The sequence below is a fragment of the Oryza sativa genome, chromosome 8 (genome assembly GCF_034140825.1).
Source record: "Oryza sativa Japonica Group chromosome 8, ASM3414082v1".
NCBI classification, from domain to species: domain Eukaryota; kingdom Viridiplantae; phylum Streptophyta; class Magnoliopsida; order Poales; family Poaceae; genus Oryza; species Oryza sativa.
This window is the reverse complement of record NC_089042.1, coordinates 19170296-19192513: the sequence shown is the minus strand read 5'-3', so window position 1 is coordinate 19192513 and position 22218 is coordinate 19170296. Positions and strand designations below refer to the sequence as shown.

The 22218-nt window shown below is 46.6% G+C and overlaps 1 protein-coding gene and 1 pseudogene across 10 annotated transcripts; both read right to left on the bottom strand.

Annotated features, from left to right (window-relative positions):
- Positions 1 to 1963: 1963 nt before the first annotated feature.
- On the bottom strand, positions 1964 to 5590 carry LOC4345503 (histone-lysine N-methyltransferase, H3 lysine-9 specific SUVH6-like; annotated as a pseudogene).
- Positions 5591 to 7561: 1971 nt separating this feature from the next.
- On the bottom strand, positions 7562 to 13009 carry LOC107277262 (uncharacterized). 10 transcript variants are annotated; one of them, XR_003238339.2, is made up of 5 exons: positions 12700 to 13009; positions 12179 to 12539; positions 9879 to 12076; positions 9687 to 9769; positions 7562 to 7976 (listed from the first exon to the last, which is right to left on the bottom strand). XR_003238339.2 is itself a non-coding variant. In XM_066303641.1 (4 exons), the coding sequence occupies exons 2-3, from the start codon at positions 12519 to 12521 to the stop codon at positions 9903 to 9905; spliced, it is 2517 nt and encodes an 838-aa protein (XP_066159738.1). In that variant the 5' UTR covers positions 12522 to 12539; positions 12700 to 13009; the 3' UTR covers positions 9316 to 9769; positions 9879 to 9902. The 10 variants fall into 10 exon arrangements, 6 of the variants coding, with proteins under 6 accessions (XP_066159738.1, XP_025875818.1, XP_025875817.1 ...); XR_010734665.1 differs by having other exon boundaries at positions 9687 to 9763; XR_003238340.2 differs by having other exon boundaries at positions 9902 to 12076.
- Between the last annotated feature and the right edge of the window lie 9209 nt (positions 13010 to 22218).

Below are 22218 nucleotides of genomic sequence, written 5' to 3'. Positions count from 1 at the left end.
TCTTTGTTTGATTCATGTGTAGGTGACTTGATGCCTCAGGAGAGTATTGCCGGTGATGGATCGGGAGTCGACTTGGAGATAAGATGACGTCCGGACAGTCAGATATCATGTGGAATACTTAGGCTAAAGATCAATACACATGGTTGGTGAAGATTCCATATGGCATACAATGGAGATATTGTGTGCGTATGGGATACGGAGTTGAATTTTGAAGGAGTCCAAATTTGGTATGATTGGAGTTTGTAAAGTTTGTTTCTTGTACGGGAAGGTTAGGTGGATTAGGACTTCTAGTATGAGTTTGATTAGTGGCTTTAGGCTGCCTACTTCATGTATAAATAGAGAGGGAGCGTGAGGCTTCCCGGTATCGCTTTTAAGAGCATTGAGTTGAGAGTTGAGTTAGGGTTTCGAATTTAGCCAAGATTTTCGTGAGGAGTGCTGTTGTTGCACTTTGTAAACACAGAGAGAAGTAATAAAGTTGTCATCTACTTCGAGAATTCTTTGATTTGTGTTTGCTCAGGTTCGGCGGTCTAACCGGCGAGACACCGGCGGTCAGACCGGTGGCATCGCGGCGGTCAAACTGGCGGGTATACGGCGGTCAGACCGGCGACGGCTTCAGGAGACAGAGGCGATTTCAGGGCGGTCCAACTGGGAGATCTACACCGGTTAGACCGGCGGATCAACTTCGGTCAGACCGATCTACATCGATTTGAGAGTAACTTTTAATTCCGCAAAAAGTTTGGGTTTTTAGGTATACTAACCATTTACTCACTCTCTTTGGTTGGCTTAGTTCTTTCTATTCGATCCTACATGAAGGTGAAAATGCCAACGTTACCAGCACAACAGCCAGCAGGTTATCTAACTATCCTAACTCCTGAGAGTAGAGTATGCATTCCTTTTTATTATTTGTCCTCGATGTCCGCTAATTCTGGTCAATTTTGTCCTAATTCGTATTTTGGATGGATTTTTCATCAATTAGTTGATGAATTCATTTGTAAGTGGACAACTACGCCACATATTCTGTAATTCAGATAAGTCATCATATAATGCTTTCCTTTTTCAGTGGTTTATAGTACGCTTTCCTGCAGTTAAATAGTTAGTAAAAATATTGGGCTGCTGAAATTGAAATCAGTGATGGAATATATTTTGAAATACATTTTGTTCAATGACTTCTATCAGCTAGCCAAGTTTTCTTCAGGATGTTGCCATGATTTTACTGCATCTTGTTAACAGAAATGATTTTTACTTTCAGGAGTGTGACTTGACCTTGAGGATCTTGTATATACAGTACTTTTGGATTAGCAGTTTGTCCACTCTAATTTTATTTAATGTATGGTGAAGGTGATATGGAGGAAGACCAGAAGAGTTCATGAAGCTGAAAGCAATTTATTTGTCACTTTTCAAATGAAACAGTTGGTTTATCATCATGAAGATAAAAATGCATTGCCTTTGAGAATTATCAGTCATCAAGCTAGAAGAAAAAATGGTGTTCTTATTTATTATTGCACTTGTTCTGTCCTTGAAAAATGAAGTACAGAACACATGTTAATTCTCACATCCTATATGTTTTGTTCTTGTTCAGTTTTGTGCCAATTCAGTCCCTGGAAGATAAATTGCTAAAACACATGATAATCCTGACATCCTGTGGGAGTGTGGGTGGACCTGTTTTAGGCCTATAGTTATTTGATTAGGTTATTTACCAAAATTAGTTGTATTGGCTTGCTGTTGTTATTTGGGCACACTCTTATACGGGCTAACCCACGGCAGCTGTGGTGCACAGCTGAATTCAGGGGTTGTGGTGATTGACAATCCAATCCATATCATGTTCTTGTTACTGGCATCTTGTCTATTTGCTTGATCTCACGTATCAGCGATCCATGATTGATCTGAATACTGCTACAAACAAAACTGGTGCATTTTGAATGTGTCACATTCTATGATCCAATCACACTGCAGGAAAAAGTGGTAACTTTTGCACAAGGCAAGAAACGGTTATATTCCAATGCATGCACTTCTTTTTTTTACAAATGTATCTAACATTACATGGTTGTTATCCCAAAGGTATCTCTGAAAAATGCATAAAAATATGGACGCGCTGTGGCGTGGCCATCGTGCGTCGAGAGGTAGAATGAGGCTTGGGCTGATCTAACAAACCAACAAGGCTTGTTTTGCTTCGATTGGGATAATCGGAACAGACTAAATTGCCCCTCCACCTTATAACGAAGTAAAGGACTAAGATCTGCTTCCAACTACACTACTACCATAACAAGTAGGGGTACAGTAAAATGTCCCCTTTAGATTACCCCACAACTATAACATACCTTCAACCAGGCCCATGCCACTTCTCGTCCTTCTAAGCTAATTATACCACCCAGGACAAAAAATACATCTTGATTCTGTACCTAACAAGCAAGAGAGTTTAGATTGGCGTAAGCATCCATGGTGTAGAAAAGAATATCATTCTACCATTTACCGTCTGAATCATTTGTTAAGACTTAACAATAAGCAAACTAGAAAAGATTTAGACGATCGACCTCATCTATAAGCATGAATTCTTTGTAGTCTGTATTTGAAGACCATAGAACCTTTTAGACCTTCTCTCCAGTAATCCACCACATGATACAACCCGTCATAAGTAAATGCTGAGATTTGTTTAGCCCTTGAATAACTGTCATCCTTGCCATTTTGACCTTTGAATCCATGGATCACTCGGACAGGTGTCTTTGTCTTGATGCAATTCTTCAAGGCAAGATTTCCCCTCTCTAGCTTTTGATCCTCACTTTTCTTCTTACCAGTAGGCTGTCCTCCAGAACCAGTGTATATTAGTTCACCTGAACTTGACAATCTATCAGGATAACCTCCAGAAGCAACGATGCTTATAGCAACAAGCACTCCATTATGATCGGCGGTATCGATTCCTCCCTGGTATGGACGGTGGAGACCAACAAGGGCTAGCTAAACTCTGTATAGAAATTCGTCACCAACTTCGACAACACGAACATTTCCCACAATAGGTCCAGGTTTGATAAAGCTCGGCAATTTCCGAACGATTTTATCAGCTTCAAGGTCAGCTCTTAGAACCTTCAACGAGCCCTGTTTGACAGCTTGTACAAGAGCCTGGCGTATAAACTGAAACCTCCTGCACAGCATCATGGTTTTCCTCCTATCATCAGCATTCCCACTTCCATGTTGCCCGTGATGCTGCACAGATGAGGAAGCATTGAGATACAACTTAAGTGTTCCATCATGAACAGCTAGTGCCTTCAAAATATCATCATCTTCCAAGATCAAAGCCTCTTTGTCGACAAGGTTGTCCTTGCCCCCTAATCCAGGTGTAGAGACAATCTTGATAGGAATATCTTTAGTTTGATATGCACCTTTTACCTTCAACTTCTTCTTAGGACCACATGGAGCACTATTTGTTACAACACACTCCTCTTTTCCCTTAGAGAAGGGACGTCTATGCAGAATGTTCAGTGGTGACTTGACTGCTTTTCTAGCTATCAATGGTATCTTACTTCTCATCATACAATCACCAAATACTTCTGTTGCAACATTCATGGATGATTTTCCCATCCTATCATTTTCACACTCCCTCGTACCCTTAAAATGTTCTTTGGAAGGACCCTCAGCACAAGGTTCAGCAGCGGCTCTGGGTAAGGTCCCTTTGCATTTGTTCATCACCTTAACATCTTCAGTAGCTGCAGCCATGGAATCATCCACAGCAACATTTTGTGAATCTACATCAGAGTATGCCTCCTCAGCCACCTCACCCTCCTCCAATTCCTGGCTAACCAAACTATCACCGCCATCCGAAGCCACCACCTCCTTTGACACACCACCACAAGAAGCATCAACAGCCATGAATTCCAAACCTGAACCAGTCTTAACGTCCCTCCCACATCCAGGAGGGAAGCAGCGCGTCACGGGTACCATCCTCCTCTTTGGAAGCACATTCGCGGCTTGAGCCATCACTTGCTTCCTCCCCAGCAATTCACCACTATTTGCTGCCCCTTCTTGTACACCGTTTTTCAGTGAACCAAGTTTGTGAGCGACCTGATTCTCATCCGAAGCATGTGAAGATTTGATGCACATTTGCAATTGGATCACCACCATCCACCACAGCTTCCAACGGCAAATCAGTTTTGCTGCCAGCGAGAGGAGGAGCAGTCGCCTGATCCAACGGACGAACACCACCGTCGGCATTGCGGCCGCGGCCGTGGCGGCGCCCGAGTGGAACAGCGGCGTCCCTTCCGCAACCTGGAGGAAACTGGCGAACGGCCGACACCGCCCTCCGCTTGGGCGGCGGCAGCGGCGGCGGCGAACGCGCGGCCCGCTCCTCCAACCCCTTCTTCGTCCCCACCTCGCCGCCATTTCTCTTCTCCTCCGTCGCCACCGCCGCGCCAGGATCCCGCTCGCCGCCGTGCGTGAGCGTGGCCAAACCACCGGCCACGGCCACTTGAGTCATCCCCTCCTCGCCGCGCCCCCGCGCTCTACTGGTCCCCTCGCCTGAGCCGCCTCGCCCATCCGCGGCGACGGGACGAGGTGGAAGCGCGTCCGGGCGGGCTTCGCGCTGCGTGCGCCGGCTTCTCCATGTCTCCGCCGCCTGGAGCAGCATCTCCGAGACGTCCAGCGTCGGCTCGCCCACCGATCGCCGCCCTGATGCAATCACCACCACTGAACACAAAGAGGACCAAATTAACAGTCACGCATCCCAGGCATTCGACGAAACCCAAGCAGAGGAGGTGACGAACAGAAACAGAGGCGTCCTCCTACCATCCTCCGCCGCACCACCGTTGACGGCCACCGCGTTCCTCCCCGTCCCCGTCCCCGTCCCCGCCGCGTCCGCTGCCCTCGGCGGCGCCACCACCGCGCCCGCGCGCTCCGCACCTCGTCCCCCTCCACCATGACTCTTCCACGTCCCCTCCTCCCCACCTCGCCCCCGCATTCTACCGCCCCCCCCCCCCCCCCGCCTCGCCCACCCGCAGCCACGGGACGAGGACGAGGAGGACAGCGAGACGGAATCGCCGTCGCGCGAGCGTCGCCGCCCCCGCCCCCGCCCCACTCCGCCCACCCGCTTCTCGGCGGCTCGCTCCGCCGCGCGGCGGCGGCGATCAACGCCTCCCAGCGATCCATCCCCCGCCGCCACCCGCCCTGCAAATCACCACCACCACCACCACCAAGCCCAAAAAACCCGCACCAAATTAGCCGTTACACACATCATCCAACACGCCATCACATCACAACACGACGAACCGAAGCAGCGAACACGAAGAACAACACAGAGGCGAGGCGTACGGACTCACCTCCTCGTCGTCCAGACACCGGCGGCGAGAGAGCGCGCGGCGAGGCCGAGGCGGCGAGGCGGCGAGCACGGCGACGCAGTTGGGGTTTTTGCGCGAGCAGCGAGAGAGAGAGAGAGAGAGAGAGTTGGTGGGGCCGAGAAGAGAAGGATGGGTGATGATTGGTGAGGCGAGGACACGTGGCGGGCGGACGCCGCACCAGAGGCTGAAGGTTGACTCGGGTCCGACTGTCCGAGACCAAACTGGTCCGGCTCGGTCGCGGTGCACGTGGCTGACCCAACGACGGGTGGGTCGTGTGTTTGCTTGCAACCCGCCTGGCGCCTTCTCGTTTTATATAGTACCGGTGAGGTTTGCATTGGAGTAGGAGTATTTACTGCGGCGTAAATTAGTAGACTGGTAGTGGGCATTATTGTGGCAATGATGCTGTTCTACGATGGTAGCTGCTGAAACGGCTGCTGCTACTCCCGCCGTTTCATTTCATGATATCATTAGTGCAAGTTTAATGGTATAGTAAACTATTGGCTCTAAATCATTAATAATTAACTTAATAGCCAATTTATACAATAGTTAATCCCTCCGTTTTAGATTATAAAACGTTTTAACTTTGGTTAAAGTCAAATTATTTTAAGTTTCATTAAGTTTATAGAAAATATAATAATATTTATAATATTAAATTAGTTTCATCAAATCAATAATTGAATATATTTTCATAATAAATTTGTCTTGTGTTAAAAATGTTACTACCTTTTTCTACAAATTTGGTTAAACTTAAAGCTATTTGACTTTGGCCAAAATCAAAATATCTTATAACCTGAAACGGAGGAAGTACATATAAACATATACTACACAATCAATATATGGTCTCATCTATCATACACACATGTGTCTTGGAGTCTGTGTTGTAGCTAGCTATAAATCTGTAGCCCGCTGCTCTTATCTTTCCTCTTTTATCTCCTTAAAATATATTTATAGCTGGCTTATAGTCTGTTATTGTACCTGCTCTTAGTCGTTTAAGTTTGATCCAGTTTACGCAAGACAAACATATTACCAAAATATATTTAATATTATATTTAGTTAAACTAAATTAGTGTTGCAGATGTTACTATATTTTTCTATAAAGTTGATCAAACCAAAAGTGTTTGACTAGAAAAAAAATAAAAACAACTTATAATATGAAACGGAGACCATACTATTTAGGGATAGTAACACTCCTCTTGTTTTCCTAATAGATTTTGTACTCACTTGGTTATGTTTTAGATAATTTTGGTCCAATTCTAAAACTTCGACCATAATTTTTAGTTTTTTTCACTGAGCGGTCGAAGGACGCCGTCTAAATTTTGTTAGATTTTAAAAGGATTTTAGAATATAAAATCTCAGGAAACTAGTTTTGCCAAGGTAAGACCATCTCATACCGCTTAAAGCAAGACCGCCTCAAGGTTCTTAAACCGCTAATAGCTACCGCCACACACTAGACTAGGTCTGCAACACCATGGCGCTGAACTCTGCCGAAGATACGCACAATGTGCTCCTTCCAGATCCACCAAGTGATCAAGATCATGGCTTTGGTGAGCCATTTTCGAGCACATCACCATCTATCCTAGAAGCAGTCGCGCGTGCGTCGAGGCATCGATGCAAGACCAAAGTCGTCAAGTGCTCTGTGCTAGCTAGCGCCTCCGCCGCCTCCACGGGAGGTCATGATGCACCTCGATGCCCGAGGACGCCTCCTTTGCCACGGTCTTCCTCCGGCAGCTGAGCTTCCGCCACCTCCCTCCTTTCTGTTAGGACTTGGGGGTAGAGAGAGAGAGATGGAAGTGGACGAAAGCGAGGAGGGAGACTGACCGAGCCCACTATTTTTTTATTACTTTTTGTTGTTTGGACTAACACATGTATGTCACCTAAAATCCAAACCGCTTCGGATTGAGTTAGGGGTTTTGTTGTCTGGTTTGAAAAGTTTAGGGGCGTAGATATGTCTGGTTTTGTAATTTATGGGGTTACTCGGATGGTGTCAATAGTTCAGGGGTAAATTCAGATTTTTTTTTCTAGTTCTTACTACGGGCGAAAATGGGACGGGCATTTTCCGACCACCTGCCTGGCCTGAGGCTCACAAGAACATGGGAGAGAAAATGGATATTCGATACTATCCAAGTTCGAATCCAAATTCGTAAAAGATATGTTTTAATAAGGGAAAAGTTGTGTCCACTCGTATTCCCATATTATTATTATACATATATGAAAATCTGTTATAAGTTCACCTACAAACATGATAAAATATTGATTACACTAGTTTATAATATCATAGGTAATATTACATAAATGTTTTCTTGCTTTATCTCTTTTGGTACTTTAATTGCCCCTCTATATTTAATATGCATGAATTGCACATAGAAATTCTTTCATGTATCCGATTTCGAGAAATTAATATGGAATGTGATACGGCACAAGTGACATGTTATCCGATCCGGCACTACCTATACCCGATTTTAAATTTGAAGGAAAAATATAGGTTAGGATAGTACGAGATGGCCGGGCCGGAGTTCTATCGGTCGAACCTTCTTGTTATAGGTTGCCGAAGTGCCTTCCGTGTACTTGCGCATGTGTTCTAGTGCTTCGACTCTCACCCCTTCCAGGAGTTCGAGCGACACTTCACGCCCATTTTCGCCACCGGAAAACATCACCCTTGAGATTCAAAACCATACTATGAAGAGTGAGATTGAGAATTTTCTAATCAATATATTACAAAACAATTTTGCTATACATTTGTCGATAAATTTTCTCCTAAAAATTTGGCAGATGTAATACAGAACAATCGTAATGTAATTATAATGTAACTTACATGTAATTATACTGTAACTTGCATGTAACTACAGTCTAACTTATACATAACTTTCACATAATTTTGGACCGTTAGATTTGTTTCAAGATTTGTGCAAGTGAGGAAGGAAAAAAATAACACACACATATGTCAGAGGATTCGTTCCCACGACTTCCGTTTCACCGAAATAGTATACTACGAAGAAACTTTTAAAAGTTACATACAAGTTATAATAGTTACAGTGAAATTACCACCGTGTTTAGTTCCAAAATAATTCTTCAAACTTCCAACTTTTCTATCACATCAAAACTTTACACACACAAACTTCTAACTTTTTCGTCACATCGTTCCAATTTCAACCAAACTTCCAATTTTGGTGTAAACTAAACACAGCCTACATCACAATTGTCCTATAATTTCATTTGTCAAATTTTTAGAAGAGAATTTGTCGACAAATGTATAGGTGATCCCATCCAGTGTACACTGTACTCAAGCAATTCTCCACGAAAGTCATATTTACTCTTTTTTATTGACACGTGAAGGTGAAAATGCCAAGGCTACCAGCACAACAGCCAGCAGGTTATCTAACTGTCCTGACTCCTGAGAATAGAGTATTAGAGTATGCATTCCTAATTCTGGTCACTTTTGTCCTTCAATTCGTATTTTGGATGGATTTTTAATTGAAGCTTGAGATGTGCTCCTATCTACAATCTGGAATAACCTTGAGATCAATTAGTTGATGAATTCATTTGTAAGTGGACAACTACGCCACATATTCTGTAATTCAGACAAGTCATCATATAATGCTTTCTTTTTTTCATTGGTTTATAGTAAGCTTTCCTACAGTTAAATAGTTAGTACAAAAATTGGGCTCCTGAAATTGAAATCAGTGATGGAATATATTTTGAAATACATTTTGTTCTATGACTTCTATCAGCTAACCAAATTTTCTTCAGGATGTTGTCATGATTTTACTGCATCTTGTTAATAGAAATGATTTTGATTTTCATGAGTGTGATTTTCATATTTGGGCACACTCTTATACGAGCTAACCCACGGCAGCTGTGGTGCACAGCTGAATTCAGGGGTTTTGGTGATTGACAATCCAATCCACATACTCATGTTCTTGTTACTGGCATCTTGTCTGGTGCATTTTGAAGGTGTCACCTTCTATGATCCAAGTACACACTGAAGGAGAAGTGGTAGCTTTTGCACAAGGCAAGAAACGGTTATATTCCAATGCATGCACTTTTTTCTTTTCACAAATATATCTAAGATTGCATGGTTGTTATCGCAAAGATACCTCTGGAAAATGCATACAAATATGGACGGCGCTGTGGTTTGGCCGTCGTGCGTCGAGATGCAGAATGAGGCTTGGGCCGATCTAACAAACCAACGAGTCCTGTTTTGCTTCGATTGGGATAATCGGAAGACTAAATTGCCCCTTCACCTTAACGAAGTACATGACTAAAATAGCCATAGCTTTAGATGATCTGCTTCCTACTACACTACTACCATAACCAATAGGGGTACAGTAAAATGTCCCCTTTAGATACCCTGCAACTATAACATACCTTCAACCAGGCCCATGTAACTTCTTGTCCTTCTAAGCTAATTATATCACCCAGGACAAAAAAAATACATCTTGATTCTGTACCTAACAAGCAAGAGAGTTTAGATTGGCGTAAGTATCCATGGTGTAGAAAAGAATCTCATTGTACCATTTACTGCCTGAATCATTTGTTAAGACTAAATAATAAGCTTACTAGAAAAGATTTAGATGATCAACCTCATCGACCAGCATGAATTCTTTGTAGTCTGTATTTGAAGACCATAGAACCTTTTAGACCTTCTCTCCAGTAATCCACCACACGATACAACCCATCATAAGTAAATGCTGAGATTTGTTTAGCCCTTGAATAACTGTCATCCTTGCCATTTTGGCCTTTGAATCCATGAATCACTCGGACAGGTGTCTTTGTCTTGATGCAATTCTTCAAGGCAAGATTTCCCCTCTCTAGCTTTTGATCCTCACCTTTCTTCTTACCAGCAGGCTGTCCTCCAGAACCAGTGTATATGAGTTCACCTGAACTTGACAATCTATCGGGATAACCTCCAGAAGCAACGATGCTTATTGCAACAAGCACTCCATTATGATCGGTGGTATCGATTCCTCCCTGGTATGGACGGTGGAGACCAACAAGGGCTAGCTCAACTCTGTATAGAAATTCGTCACCGACTTCGACTCCACGAACATTTCCCACAATAGGTCCAGGTTTGATAAAGCCCGGCAATTTCCGAACGATTTTATCAGCTTCAAGGTCAGCTCTTAGAACCTTCAACGAGCCCTGTTTGACAGCATGTACAAGAGCCCTGTGTATAAACTGAAACCTCCTGCACAGCATCATGGTTTTCCTCCTATCATTAGCATTCCCACTTCCATGTTGCCCGTGACGCTGAACAGATGAGGAAGCATTGAGATACAACTTAAGTTTTCCATCATGAACAGCTAGTGCCTTCAAAATATCATCATCTTCCAAGATCAAAGCCTCTTTGTCGACAAGGTTGTCCTTGCCCCCTAATCCAGGTGTAGAGACAATCTTGATAGGAATATCTTTAGTTTGATATGCACCTTTTACCTTAAACTTCTTCTTAGGACCAAATGGAGCACTATTTGTTACAGCACACTCCTCTTTTCCCTTAGAGAAGGGCCATCTATGCAGAGTGTTCAGTGGTGACTTGACTGCTTTTCTAGCTGTCAATAGTATCTTACTTCTCATCATACCATCACCAAATACTTCTGTTGCAACATTCATGGATGATTTTCCCATCCTATCATTTTCACACTCCCTCGTACCCTTAAAATGTTCTTTGGAAGGACCCTCAGCACAAGGTTCAGCAGCGGCTCTGGGTAAGGTCCCTTTGCATTTGTTCATCACCTTAACATCTTCAGTAGCTGCAGCCATGGAATCATCCACAGCAACATTTTGTGAATCTACATCAGAGTATGCCTCATCAGCCACCTCACCCTCCTCCAATTCCTGGCTAACCAAACTATCACCGCCATCCGAAGCCACCACCTCCTTTGACACACCACCACAAGAAGCATCAACAGCCATGAATTCCAAACCTGAACCAGTCTTAACGTCCCTCCCACATCCAGGAGGGAAGCGGCGCGTCGCGGATACCATCCTCCTCTTGGGAAGCACATTCGCGGCTTGAGCTAACACTTGCTTCCACCCCAGCAATTCACCACTATTTGCTGCCCCTTCTTGTACAACATCCTCCAGTGAACCAACTTTGCAAGCGACCTGATTCTCATCCGTAGCATGCGAAGATTTGCTGAAGATTTGATGCACATTTGCAATTGGATCACCACCATCCACCACAGCTTCCAACGGCAAATCAGTTCTGTTGCCAGCGAGAGGAGGAACACCACCGTCGCCATCGCGGCCGCGGCCGTGGCGGCGCCCGAGTGGAAGAGCGGCGTCCCTTCCGCAACCTGGAGGAAGCTGGCGAACGGAGGACACCGCGCTCCGCTTGGGCGGCGGCGGCGAACGCGCGGCCCGCTCCTCCATCCCCCTCTTCGTCCCCACCTCGCCGCCATTTCTCTTCTCCTCCGTCGCCACCGCCGCGCCAGCATCCCGCTCGCCGCCGTGCGTGAGCGTGGCCAAACCACCGGCCACGGCCACATCCACTGTTCTCACCAGCGCCATCATCTCGCCATCTCCGCCACGAGCCGTCCCCTCCTCGCCGCGCCCCCGCGCTCTACTGGTCCCCTCGCCTGAGCCCCCGCGCCCATCCGCGGCGACGGGACGAGGAGGATGGCGAGGTGGAAGCGCGTCCGGGCGAGCTTCCCGCTGCGTGCGCCGGCTTCTCCATGCCTGCGCCGCCTGGAGCAGCATCTCAGAGACGTCCAGCGTCGGCTCGCCCACCGATCGCCGCCCTGATACAATCACCACCACTGAACACACAAAGAGGACCAAATTAACAGTCACGCATCCCAGGCATTCGACGAAACCCAAGCAGAGGACGTGACGAACAGAAACAGAGGGCGTTCTCCTACCATCCTCCGCCGCGCCACCGCCGACGGCCACCGCGTTCCTCCCCGTCCCCGTCCCCGCCGCGTCCGCTGTCCTCGTCGGCGCCACCACCGCGCCCGCGCGCTCCGCACCTCGTCCGCCTCCACCATGAGCCGTCCACGTCCCTTCCTCCCCGCCTCGCCCCCGCATTCTATCACCCCCCTCGCCTCTCCCACCCGCAGCAGCCACGGGACGACGGGGACAGCGAGACGGAAGCGCGGCCGCGCCCGCGCGAGCGTCGCCGCCCCCGCCCCACTCCGCCCACCCGCTTCTCGGCGGCTCGCTCCGCCGCGCGGCGGCGGCGATCAACGCCTCCCAGCGATCCATCCCCCGCCGCCACCCGCCCTGCAAATCACCCCACCACCACCACCACCACCACCACGCCCAAAAAACCCGCACCAAATTAGCTGTTACACACATCATCCAACACGCCATCACATCACAACACGACGAACCGAAGCAGCGAACACGAAGAACAACACAGAGGCGAGGCGTACGGACTCACCTCCTCGTCGTCCAGACACCGGCGGCGAGAGAGCGCGCGGCGAGGCCGAGGCGGCGAGCCGGCGAGCACGGCGACGCAGTTGGGGTTTTTGCGCGAGCAGCGAGAGAGAGAGAGAGAGAGAGAGACAGAGTTGGTGGGGCCGAGAAGAGAAGGATGGGTGATGATTGGTGAGGCGAGGACACGTGGCGGGCGGACGCCGCACCTGAGGCTGAAGGATTGACTCGGGTCCGACTGTCCGAGACCAAACTGGTCCGGCTCGGTCGCGGTGCACGTGGCTGACCCAACGACGGGTGGGTTGTGTGTTTGCTTGCAACCCGCCTGGCGCCTCCTGCAGGTGGTTCGCTAGCTTCTCGTTTTATACTGGTGAGGTTTGTACTGTAGGAGTATTTACTGCGGCGTAAATTTTTACTGGACTGGTTAGTGGGACGTTATTGCTGTAATGATATTGTTCTACGATGGTTGATGCTGAAACGACTGCTGCTACTCCTGCCGTTTCATTTTGGGCCTATTCATTTTAATGTCATTTTTTATTTTATCAAATTTTAGTAAAGTTGCTAAAAAAAGTGGCTATATTTAGTTTGCTGCTAAATTTTAGTAACTATATAAGAAATCCTACCAAAATTTTAGCAAAATTTGATAAGGTTTTTTTTTTCATCAGAGTGAACAGGCACTTCATGATATCATTAGTCGTTTAGTGGAAGAAAGCGAGGAGGGAGACGTGCCACTGGAGCCCACTATTTTTTTTTAGATTGAGTTAGAATATCTGGGGTGTATAATATCTATTTTATATAGTTTATGAGTGTATTTAATTTCTAACGGTGGCAAAAGTTTAGAGGGGTTAATTCAAACTTTTTCCTAGTTCTTACTGGGGTAAAAACGAGATGGGCATTTTCCAACCGCCCATGTGACTCGAGGCTCGTAGGAAGAATACAGGACATAAAATGGATATTCAATATTATCCGAATTAGAATCCGAATCCGTGAAAAGATATGCTTGTATTTCCCATGTTATTAAACACATATGGAAATATATTATAAGTCCACCTACAAGGCTACAAACATGATAAAATATTGATTAATCACTATTTTACAAGATCATAGGTAATATTGTATATTTTTTTCTTAATTTATCTCTTTTAATACTTTAATTGTCCATCTATATTTAATATGCATGAATTGCACATAGAAATAGATTTCCGTGTATGAATCTGATTCCGAGGAAATAATATGAGATAGGATACGGGATGAGTGATATGTTATCTAATCTAACACTATATCTGTACATGGTTTTAAATTAAAGGAAAAATATAGGTTAGGATAAAAAATGCCGTGATCCAACCCTACATGACCCCATTTTACCCTAGTTCTTACCATGGAATAATTCAGTCACGACGGGTTTACTTGACTCCAATTTTCCACACGCTGGATCAAGCCGTCCACAGTTCAGAACTGAGAACACAAACCACATGGGGTCATCTAGCACGGAACGAGGCAGGCAATCTACCTGTACTCCTTGAAGGTACACATGCCAGAAACGGTAAGGGTACTCACTGAAGTTTCCCGGGAAACAGGAAGAAAGAGGGCAAAGCTTATCTTTTGCAACGGAATCATATGTCCACTACTACCAAGAAGGGTTTCCTAGGCGGCTAGAATTTCTTTTCACGCACAACTACGAAAAACATATTTTGTAGCAACCAAAATAGGTTATTGTTGGCAGTCATAAGCTCCGCCACATACCAAGGGTCCATACGGGTGGTAGAGCATCCGTGCGCGAATTTCTTTTCATAAATGGTTAGGGCATCCACCCGAAACTAGATGTTGGTAAAAATTAGTAGGATTTATATATACGGCTCCACAACCATATGTAAAAACTTGATTTTCTTCATCCAGAGAGAGATATGGTTTGTTTGTTATGGAAGGATAGTGGTTTCCCACCAATTTAGCTTTGATGGTTTACTTGACTCCAAATTTCCATACCGTGTGTCAAGCCATCAAACAATCATATATAGCACAAATCACATGGACTGTTTGGTCATCTTGCACAAAATGAGGCAAGCATCCTACCTGCACCTCTAGAAAGTAGTACCAGTAGAAAACGGATACATGCCCAAAACGGCATCCATTATTCCATTAAGTTCCCCGGAAAACACGAAGAAAGAGAGGGTAAGCATATCTTTTGCAACGGAATCGATCGAGGTCGAGGTGTCTTAATTATTGGAAACCATATGCCAATATCTTGCCATCATGTATGTATTTATGTGTAGTGGTGTGATGATATATATATATCGATTGATCTACTTAAAAGAAAACGAGAAATGTGAAAATTATAAACCACAAGCAACCTAGTGCTTTACTGGTTGCACCTACCTACCCTTCGATAAAAAATGGAAAACTATTAATTGGTATAGCTAGGTTGTACATTGCACGAAGGAAAATTTTGGTTTGTGCTAAGAGTCGGAAAACTGTCTAAGTCTATACTTTGATCTATGTAGGCTAGGAGAAATTGTTAGGTCTAAATGTTAGTACGTACTGCTTTTCTATGTTCCGGCTATCAATGCGTCAGGCGCGGCAGTGGCGACGGCGATGACGGGAGCTCGGGCGGCAGTGGGGCTAGGGTTTTTCTTTTGGAATTTTATATTTTTGTGATTTTTTTCTTTTTACATGCGGTCGGCTTAAGCGCCCGCTGGTTGTGCTAGCTGCATGCAAAAATACCGATTTTCACATACCTTTTCACGCATGTGGCTGCAGCAACCGCATGCAAAAATCAGTTTCACCCGTATGCAAAAACGTGTTATGTAGTAGTGATGGTTTACCTAGTGGAACATACAAAATAAAAACACACCCCCACAATATTTCGCAAATGGTGGTATAAAATAGGGAGAGAAAAATACATATTTTTAGCAAAGTCAATTTAGCCTTATGGTTATCAACTACTACCTCCATCCCAAAATATTTGACGCCGTTGACTTTTTTAAAAATGTTTGACCGTTCGTCTTATTCAAAAAATTTAAGTAATTGTTAATTCTTTTTCTATCATTTGATTTATTGTTAAATATACTTTTATGTATACATATAATTTTACACATATCGCAAAAGTTTTTGAATAAAACGAACGGTCAAACATATTTTAAAAAGTCAACGGTGTCAAACATTTAAGGAATGAGGGAGTATATCATAAATATACTGATAATTTTACTAGAGTTACCAACTATATCATAAATATAAAGATAACAAATTCAGTAAGACATCACCCTGCAAAATTCTAAGCAATAGATACTGACCATAACATGCTCATGAAGAAACTGGCTATCAGTATCATCGGCTCCTGCCTCCTGGGTGCACTGCAACTATGCAGCACGCAGATCCGTGGTGAACTGGGTCAAGCAAGCAAGGCAGGATTCTAATGCTCAAGTGAAGATAGAAATATGTACAACGCCGCAGAAGTAGATCTAGCACTGAGAGAGTAACAATGATCAATCAAAATTGGAGCAATAATCAAAACACATCTGGAAGGATTTGTGGTGTTGCATCCAAAGCCAAGCAGCCAGCTGAAACACCATGGCCAAAGACGACTGGCCATGCATATGCTAATGTTTGGTATTGGAGCTGATCTAATACACTGTATAATTTAAATAATTATGTGATTAGTGGGTTGGTATAAAACATAAGCTAGTTTGTTGGGCGAGGCATTGGCTCCGCCTCTGGGGTTTAGCTAGCAAGATAGTAACACAGAATGTCCTTTTTATTACTATACGGAAGAAAATAGTGGTACTGGTTCTGTTTGGTAATGCTGCATTACAGATGTAGCCGGCTGCGCTGCACAGCCGGAGCTACACATTTTTTACCGTGTAATGTAGCTGCTGCAGTCTAAACAAGTACTCTACTATATTTTGCAATGTAAATTCACTACTACAAAACATCAAATAGATATCGGTACTATAGGTGCCGGAAGTGCTAAAACCGGTACCTATAGGTCTTTTTCCACTTTCGCAGGTTGAAATCGCAAAAAAAAACGATACCTTTAAGCAATTATAGGTACCGGTTCTAAATAAGAACCGACACCTATTCTATAGGTGCCCCCTTTTTTTTAAAAAAAATGGTACCTTTAATATATTATAGATATCGGTTAATTAAAAGCTGACACCCACAGAAATCGAGCCGAGCCGGCAGGCCCCACCACGACGAGATAAGGCCGAGGGGATAAGAGGTTCGCTCGCTTCTCGATCTCTCTCTTGCCCCTCTCTCTCTCACTCTCTCGCTCGCTCGCTCTCGCCCCCTCCTCCTTCTCCCCACATACGGTGTCGGCGGTGGTGGCTTCTCTCCCACGACAGATGCGGCGGTGGGCGAGGCGGCCTCGACGGCGGCCGGGGTGGCAACGGCGGGTGGAGCCGCAGTCGAGGTCGGCGTCGGCGGCAGAGGCTTCTCCCAAGGACGGAGTGGTGGCGGCGGTGGCGGCTCCCACGACGGATCTAGCCTCAACGGTAGCCGGGGCCGCATCCGGGGTCGGCGTCGGCGGCGGAGGTTTCTCCCGCGGGTGGAGCGGTGGCGGCGGCGGCTCCCGCGACGAATCCGGCGACGTATCGGCAACGGTGATTTGTACTATAAATTTGATTTTGTTTCTATGAAATTGTTGAGGGATCTGTGATTTGAGCTTCTTTCACATGTGATTTGTGTGAAACTTTTATGATTTGTGCTTTGAGGGATCTATCATTGGATGGATCAAAGATGGTGCTTTGAGGGATATGTCTTGGATGGATCGATGGTGACAGTGTGTGAAACTTCTGTGATTTGCTTTGGATCGATGGGGTCTCGAGGTGATGGGGAACGGCTCGATGCATCGAGACCCCCCCCCCCTTTTTTTTGGATTCTTGGGACCAAAAAGGTGCCGGTTCCTAAACCGGCACATTTGAATATTGTTGGATAGTAGAAGAGAGAGATATACTGTGAATATTAGACACGTTGTATTGAGCCTCAGGGGGCCGGTATATATAGGAGTACAAGGGGAGGAGATAAGGAAGGAATCCACACATATCAATCCTATCCTAATATGACTCTAACTACCATATACTCTAACATCCCCCCGTAGTCCATGCGTGAGCAAAGCGGACACTTGGATTGGAGAAGAAACCAGCAAGAGTGCTCAAGACGAATGATTGCCCTTTGTGCCATGTCGATGTAGCCAAAGCGAAGGATGCGAAGGACCCGTGGGCGACGAAGCCGTGCGTAAAGTAGCCATGGTCGATGTAGCCGAAGTCGGGAAGCTGATGTCGAGGTACCCAAGCCGCAGAGCGCGCATGGGGCGCCGTAGAGTGGTCGTGGACGCACAGGAGGGCGTCATGGACCAAGGTGCGTGAGGATGCACTGGAGACGATGACGGTGACCCGATCGCGGCAGTCATTGAGGAAGATGATGCCAAAGAGCCGATGTAGTCGAACTGTAAAGAAGAGATGTCACGCCGGGTTTGCCAGACTCGGGAACAACTCGGGACAAACACGCGCAACAGTGTTGCCAATATCGTGCCGGCAAGGCAAGGGACCACCGTGAATCATACGCAAATGTCGGAGGAGACTAGCAAATAATGCCTCCGGGACAGTCGTGGCGTGAGAATGACGTAGAGGGAGAATTCCGGAGCAGCGCGCAGTTGCTGAAGAAGAGCGAAGTGTAGTCAAGAAAGATACGACGACGCTGGCGATGAAACATGCTGGACGAAGAAGAAGGCAAAGTAGGACCAACGGCCTGGACAGCGACATCGGTAGCTATGTAGAGGTAGCTAGACCACTGGCCTAGAACGGCGACAGTGGCAGCTTGGAGACACGGCGGCGATGCTCGAAGTAGACAAAGAAGACTCGAGTGGCTGACGATGACCAGTGCGGATGACGAGGTTGTCGATGCACGAACGACGATGAAGACGACGAGACGGGCGACACTATGACCCGAAGGGGTGATACAGGTGTAGCTCCATGTTGATGCAGCGACGTGAAATCCAGCGGCGGTGAGGCCACAGTGAGGAGGACGTCTCTCCGTGGACCACAGGCGGCAACACTGCGGCCCGAGAGGGCGACGCAGCGGCAACCCAAAGCTTGATGGCGTAGTAGATATGCTCGCAGACGATCAGTTGCAGAAGTCATCATGTATGTGTGCTTGATCAGGTGATCAGACCGAAGTTGCACACAACGGAACAATGAAGTCGAAGCCGAAGTTGATGCCGATGTCGGAGACACGTAGATGTTAACGAGGCGGTAGGCGACACAAACCTGATCTCTGGTCGGGAGAAAGAAGAAAGATACAAGCAACAACACAGTAGCAGCAGTCCACACCACACCACAGCCCTCCAACGCAACTCATGCAGGTCTGGTCACCATGACGTCAACGAAGTCAACAAGCCTAGATATCTCCACACCAATCAGTCTCTCTCCTCTCACTTGGCAGCAACGCACGAGATCACAGCAGAGACGATGGCTAGTCAACAGGGTCAAAAGGAGGCACTGCAGAAAGTGGTCACAGGGCGCTCGGCCAACGACTGTCCAGCCAGAGATGCTGACGGAGGGCGTCGGCGCAGCAAGACGGAGGCGGTGCGGAAGGAGTCCGGCGGCCGGGTGGAGAGGTCGACGGGGTGGTGCCGGCAGAGCGCGCCAGGCCGGGGGCGGTCGGGGCTCGGCGACGCCGGCCGTGCACCTCGACGCGGTGAGGAAGAAGCGACCGTCCACCCGGCGGCGGCGGGGATGGCTCGATGACGAGAACTCGCGACGCGACGACCGGTAGATCCATGCGTTACTGCGGCTGATGCTTGACTCAAACCACCATGACGCCGACGAGGGTCACTGGAGAAGATCGAGATCGATCCCTCACGGGCAACCACCATGACGACGAACCCAAAAAAAAAAGGAAAACAAAAAATGGTGCCCGCCCCCGTGAGATCGAAATGCTCCCCGGGGCGACGAGCAGAAGCGCGAGCGGCGGCGACCCTACATCACCCGCTTGGATACCATATTGATAGTAGACGAGAGATATACTGCGAATATTAGACACGTTACCATCTTTCGTCGGTCGTCCAAAAACATAATAGTCCTAGTTTGAATAGGAATCGGGACTAAAAATTATTAAAGATTATTTTTAGTCTTAGTTCAAAGAAGTTGGCGGGTCTGAGTCAGGCCCCAATTATCTTTTAGTCCTGATTGGTATAAACAACCGGGACGATTGGTATAAACAACCGGGACTAAAGATCTATTTTTAATACCGGTTGTTTATATCAACCGGGACAAAAATAAACAGCCGAGTCGCGTGCCGATCTTATCTTCTCGGTATCCCCTCCCCTTTCGTTCTCTCCTTCATTAAGACTCGGTATCCCGAACAGATCGATCGATCAGAGAGGCCTCTTCCCCTTCCTTTCCCCTTCTTCCACCTTCCCCTCTCCTCTGATCCCCCTCCCCGCCTCCTCCTCCTCCTTCCCCTCTCCGCGGCGGCCGGGCGGCGGCGGCGGAGCGAGCCGGCCGCGCGGCAGGCGGCTGTGCAGCGGACGGGTGGCGGCGGCCATGTGGCAGCCGGTCGGGCGGCGGCGGCTGAGCGAGCTGGCTGCGTGGCAGGTGGCCGGGCGGTGGCGGCGGCGGCCCACGCTGGATGAGGCCGGCGGTGACTGGCCTCCCTAAGTGTGAGGCCGGGTAAGTTCAATTGTTAGGAGCGAGTTCAGATCTTGGCTCCTGACACTAAGGAGCTTTTTTTTTTATTTTGTGAATTGATGTGTAGATTTGTTTGTTGATTTGGGGATGATTGGTGGATTGCGGAAGGGCATGTATAGTGGATGATTGTGTATGATTTGTGAATGGTTTTCTTGGATGATTTATGTGTGTGATTTTTGTGTGATTGTGCTCGAGATATAAACAACAAAACAACAATGAAAAAAAAAAGAGAAAAAAAGTAACACCAACCGAGACTAAAGATCCGGTTATTTCAACTGGTCCGGATTCATAGTCCCAGTTATAAAACCGGGACTACAGGGGGTTACCAATCGGGACTACAAAAGGTTTCTTCGGTAGTGTAAGGAAGGATTACAAATAGGAAGGAATTCACACATATCAATTATATTCTAATATGACTCTAACTACCATATACTCTAACCAATATTCATATATGTGCCGCTTCTATGGTGCTGGTTGAGAAAATCGGTAACTATGTGGGGTTCCTAACCGGCACTGATGTGGTGTAGTGATTTTCTATATCTTATGGTTTGATATCTCCCTGCAGTGATCAAGCTAGGCATCAAATATTGAAACCACCGTCGATATGTTGGTGGAGACGCAGAGTGGAGTTATAGGTGCATAAGCATAACTACTTATCAAATGTAGTTCGGTTGTGCCTAAGGCTGTGCATGTTCGATACATTGAGTTGGGAACTAATCTCTTGCGCATGCAAAACACAGAGCGACTTATTAGCACATAATTAATTAAGTATTAGCTATATTTTTTAAAAAATAGATTAATATGTTTTTAAAGCAACTTTGCTATAGAAAATTTTTACAAAAAATAAACTATTTAGCATTTTGGGAAACCTGCGTGCGGAAAACGAGAAAGAATAGTTGATATTAGATGACAAGTTTTATAGTCACATCTAATATTATCCATATCATCAACTAATTTACTAGGGGACATTGTGAAAAGGTTGCTTTTTACATGAGGGGTCGTTCATCCTCTCTCTCCTCTTTTCTCTTCTCTACCTTATCATTTAAGCTTATGTGTTATCTAGGAGCTCGTGGGCTCGTGCTTAGATGCTTATAGTACTTGCCGATACTGATAGATAAAAATAATCTCGTTAATCTTATTTTATAGGAAGGATGTAGAGTATTACGGTTGGAATAAGATCACTTTGACTTCCTCAACTGACCACCAAATCTAAATCATATCCCTCAACCGCAATACTAGAAATTTTGAACCCCCAACTTACAAAACCGGTACAATTTGACTCTTTTGGTGGTTTTGGAGAGTGGTTTTGCTGATGTAGCGCACACGTGGCAGTGTTGACTTGGTCTTCGTCCCACGTGGCGTTGACGTGACACTTATGCTGCATTAAAATTAAAAAATATATGCGAAGCCCAATTGTCATTCACACAAAAATAATTGTGGGCCCCACTGACATGTGGTTCCTACATGTCATCCTCTCTCTCACCACCCTTCTTTTTCCTCCTCTCTCCCTTATTTCTCTCTCTCCCCTTGACATGAGCCGGCGGCAGGTGGGGGCTCGAGCGGCGGTGCGGTCGGAGAGCTCGGCGAGGAGCGCGTTGACGGAGAGCAGCGCGGCGGTGGAGCCCGCGATGACACCGAGCACGACGCCTGTGGTGCCCACCACCTTCCCGGGCACCGGCCACTCGATCTTCGACATCTCCTGCGCGACGCCGACCCACCACCCGCTGCTGATGGCCGCGGTCTCGGCCTCCTTCAGCTCCGCCGCCACCGTCTCGGGGCTCTTCTCCCCTCCTCCTCCTTCCCGGCCTCCTCTGCGCCGTCCACCACCGTCATGGACGCCTCCT